We start from the raw sequence: 4,858 nt of genomic DNA on the forward strand, positions 1-4,858 counted from the left end.
CTTACTCTCGAAAATCTTCTACAACTTTAGAGAATAGGCGGGAGTTTTGCAATACATATTTAACACTATAAGCTATGAATGTTTTAAAATATAAAGTTAATCGAAACAAACGTTGATATTTAAATAAATATATAATAACAAATTCGTTACAACTCCCTCCCATGGCTAGGTGGTTAGGGCGCTCGACTCGCAATCAGAGGGTCGCGGGTTCGAATCCCCGTCACACCAAATATGCTCGCCCTCTCAGCCGTGGGGGCGTTATAATGTGACGGTCAATCCCACTATTCGTTGGTAAAAGAGTAGCCCAAGAGTTGGTGGTGGGTGGTGATGACTAGCTGCCGTCCCTCTAGTCTTACACTGCTATATTAGGGACGGCTAGCGCAGATAGCTCTCGCGTAGCTTTGCGCGAAATTCAAAAACAAACAAACAACTTCCTCCTCAGAGAATTAAAAATTGGCTTTAGACAATTTTTAACTATGATATTATATACATATTGACAACATTACATTATATATAATACATTATTCAAATGATTATACAAGTTCAATAATCATTACAGTATAGAACAAAGCCAATACAAATTACCTTATGATCATAAAATTTCATTGTACATGAAAGTACATCGGCACAAATGTTATCAACCCTTATGACATGGATTATCTTCAAACCATATTCTCATGGTGATAAACTGCAATTTAACAACCATGTGTTTTGTTTGTGTGTTTTTTTTTCATTGTTTCTGTCTTTTTTTTTCTTCCTTTCTTTCTGTCTTTTTTTTTTATTAGATATCCCATAGTGGGTAACAATACTAAGACCATGTCCTCAGGACGGAACTTACGTTCTTCAAAAGCTGGGATAGGTTTCAGAGAAGCAAAAGGAATTTTCTGTTTAAGTTTTCTGACTGAACCTGACAGGTATGACAAGTTTTGCAAAACTGAAAAAAAAACACCTTGCCTAATTTTTGGCCAAAAGAAATATCTCATTATTTTGTTACATGTCTTGTTGACACCTAAATGACCTCCCATGGGGAATTCGTGGGCAACTTTCAATATTTCAGAACGATATGCTTTAGGAACAACGATTTGGTAAACTATAGCCCAGTCCTCTGAAGCTGGCACATCTGGTTGTCACCATTTTTATCATACGACCTTCGGATTTTCTTTTCAAATTGCTCACATTTCCAATAATCTTTTTCCTTCACTTGTCTGTCTTTAATAAGTAAATATCCGTTCAACTCTTAACTTGAGTCTCAACAAGATTTAACATTTCGGGGAAACCAGTTTATAATAAATTTAGAATACCTTTCTCGATTAACTTTACAATCATTTCACAGGACTATTCTTATATAGTGGCTAATGGATAGTCGTTGGCACTTTCAAACGCACTTCTAGGGACGTTTCAGATTCATCAACACACCTCAGCAGCAATGGCAGAGACTAACAGATGAAAAGGAAAGGAAACATTTAGCAGGTATTTTGGTTTAAAAATCAAACAAGCCCCAAAGAGGCATGAGAGACAACCAGGGGTGCTCAGGAACAGTACTTCCTTTCACCCCACACACGATATTATGGTTTAAATTTTATGCGAGTATGCGTCAAAATAGAGCCTAGGATTTGAGTTAACTAAGTTAAAGTTCGGTAAGAAGTTGCAATTATTTATGCAGTAGTTTTATTAGGTGGTTGGCTATGATTAGAGTGTGAAATAAGCGGTTTATTTGCCACAAGGCATTCGGGGAAAGCTATGACCATAAAGAAGTTGAAGGCTCGTGTTGAGATATGTCTTGGCTGTAGTGTTGATACGGCGTTCGTAAAATGGAGCTATGACGAAAGCGCACCAGTTCAAAGAAATACGTGATCTATTGTTAACACGTGATAAATCATAGATTAGACAATGAAATGAAAATTGTAATTGTTAGAAGTATTGAAATGGATTTTCAAGCATTTGAGATTTTAAAAAGATTACCTAATTAGCTATTGGTTAGAGTATAACAACATTGATTAATGTATTTAAGATTGCTTGACTGTTTCTTAGTTAACAGTTTAATAGAGTGGTCCCTTTTTAGAGCCGGGATCATAGGATTCAAGTTAACACATCATCAAAACAATTTTCATTTCTATTCATAGTAAAACTACTCCTTGGTCAGGGATCTTTTTTCTTTTCTTTTTTTTTTTTTTGTCATTTGAGCGTGCATCAAAGTGTCACAAGTGTCATATTATGACCGGTACAATAAAGAATACCGCCACGGATCACTTCATCACTTGCTCAGCTGTCAGGTGAGGTCAAGGTCATTGACATTACGGGTGTGTTATCGCTTGAACTGCATTGTGACCTTAGTGTCATGTTTTTGCTATTAAGGTATTTAAAATGAAACGAACACTATACAACTAGCGTGGTATGTGAAAATTTGTAGTGCTAATTATGTAGTGAACACGTAATGCTTGCGAATGTATGTTTCAAAGAATTGTTTTTTGAATGATTGTTTTCGAAGAATTTACCGCATATCTTGTAGTGTATAAATCCCATTGTAGTCCACCAAGATATGTATATAAAATTCAAGTGATACGTAAACAAAAGAAATTTAGAACTAATCACTGGTATAGTGTAAATTTTATTTATTATATCTTTTATTATGCTTAATACGATTTTAAAAAAAATTAAAATCTTATCCAAATACAAGATTCGTTGTATAGGAACAAACGCCTACAGACACCACCTACCGTACGTAACTCGTAGGATAAAACTTTTGGGTGTTTTGCAAAACCAGCCAATCCCCGGCATGTTTGTTTTCTCACTTTTCATAGTTTTTTTTCGTAAGACTTTTCAAGTGTAACAAATGTGCTACAGGTAAACTACAGTTTCTTTCAGTTTATTACAAATACTTATTTGAATGTAATTGAGAAAATGATCAATTCACACACGGCTCTAATATCGAATTTTATACGTTTATGCAAAGATTTACTGTATAAATGTTTCACAGTGCTATATATTTCCAGACATGTTGAAGTTTTGAATTTTGTTGTACCACGAGTGTGTCCGTTTCGAGCGCCAAACAAGAAAGAAAAAAAAACAGCCAACGAACTGGAAAGAAACGCTTTGGTCTTACAGTTCTTTCTGGATTTCTACTCAGGATTTGTACAAGTTGTTCTCCAACTGTACATATTGGTATCTTACTTCGATGGAAAGATAGATTTTAATACTCTTTGTAAGTAGCATCTTTAAATTAGATAACTTAAAATTCACCTGTTTTATTTATATATATTTTATATTTATCTGATACACTGAATAGTTGTATTTTACCATTATTAATATAAAAAAGGCACTTCGTATCCAGTCGGCAAAACAGAACTGTATACATTTCTTTATCATAGGCCAGGGCTGTTTTCCAGCACTATTAGTATGTTTACAGTCGATGTAAATACTGAAAACAAAGCTTGTAAATATACATGATTAATTCACAGGTGATTACATTACACATCTCTTGTGTTGTTTGCATTTACAGTTCCTCTGTTTTTCGTTGTTGTTTTTTATAACATCTCATCTATTTATTTATTTGTTTGATTACCCCATTGTTTGTAAATGGTCTCCTGATAATTCATACGAATTAATAATGCAGGTTTTTATACACAGAACAAACTACATTATTCGCAGTTACGGCTTCTTTGGTAATGACAGTATCACATTATTTGAAACTAATTATTAACTCAATACCAAATCTCATCAGGCTAACTGAGTATACAAAAAGTTAGATGTTACTTATATTAAATTTATTATAAACGACCTTCAGTGATTAAGTTAAAACTTTAACTAGTTTCTATAGAAGTACGAATGAACAAAATTATTCAATGTCTCAAGAATGTAATATAATTCATAGTATACATGCAATTATCATAACACTTATTTCTTACTCGTTATGATGATTACACTACATTGTTCTTAAGAAGGAAAGTTTTGTTCTGGTATTTTCTATGTTAGCTTAGCTGGCAACAGTTACGAATAGAACATTTCACGTTAGACCCAAATCCTTACGTAATCTAAATCGAAAACCAATTTAAAGAAATTGTCGTAGGTGAGAGTTTATAGTTAAATTCACCAAAACGTTAAGATAGAGATGTTTTTGTCCCAAGGAGTATATAAATCTATAATCAGAACATTAGTTAATTTTCAGTCTTGAAATACAATAAATATTTATCGGCTTTACCTGTTTTATTTCATGTTTTTACAGCCACGTGGGAACTGGTGGCTTCAGTTCTGAGTGTCAAGACCCTTTTATGTGCAGTCAAAAGAAAAGACGATGGTGTATTATCTAGTATTCTCTCTTATTTAGGATGGGGATCAATTTTTATTTCACGTGCGGTAGTTTTCGCTTTGGCTACGTCTGTCATATACTACGGCATTCTGGGGTTTTCAATTATCCACGCTTTATTGTTTTCTGTTTGGATTTCGACACTCGTCTGGAAGTCGCATGAAATTGGCACTTCTGAAAACCCGACACCGTCGCTATTATCGCGTCAGAGGAAAATGTATTATTTCATATTAGTATTTTTCCTTTTCGGTTTACCATCACTCATATATTGGCCATATATGTTTCAATTACGTGAGAGTCGACGTTTCGTGATTTATATCGTTGTGGTAGTTTTAGAAAATGCGGGTTTATATGGATATGGTTTTTTATACATGGTAGTTTTTCCTGTCATCACAACAACTGTACAGCACAATTATTGTTGGAGGCTGCACAGTTTTAGGGGTGATATTCCTTGCTTGTTACTGTTGCTGGAAGCCTTCTCTAACTGACAGAATTGTGTTTATTGATAAAAGAGCAGATAATATAACCGATTTCGGCATTTATTTTGACTTTTTT

The 4,858-nt window shown here is 34.0% G+C and overlaps 1 protein-coding gene across 3 annotated transcripts in view; it reads left to right on the top strand.

The window, feature by feature from the left end:
- Window positions 1-4,852, top strand: part of LOC106470128 — a 22,989-nt gene extending 18,137 nt beyond the window's left edge. Inside the window, exons 3-4 of one of the 3 annotated variants that reach the window (XM_022398713.1) lie at window positions 1,350-1,470; window positions 2,994-3,079. In XM_022398713.1, the coding sequence (XP_022254421.1) occupies window positions 1,350-1,356 (7 nt within the window). In that variant the 3' untranslated portion in view covers window positions 1,357-1,470; window positions 2,994-3,079. Of the gene's footprint in view, window positions 1-1,333; window positions 1,471-2,993; window positions 3,203-4,222 lie in introns of those variants that run through there. The other 2 variants (XM_013930655.2, XM_013930654.2) reach the window with 2 other exon arrangements.
- The last annotated feature ends 6 nt before the right edge of the window (window positions 4,853-4,858 follow it).

Source organism: Limulus polyphemus, unplaced genomic scaffold (genome assembly GCF_000517525.1).
Source record: "Limulus polyphemus unplaced genomic scaffold, Limulus_polyphemus-2.1.2 Scaffold3835, whole genome shotgun sequence".
Classification (NCBI taxonomy): domain Eukaryota; kingdom Metazoa; phylum Arthropoda; class Merostomata; order Xiphosura; family Limulidae; genus Limulus; species Limulus polyphemus.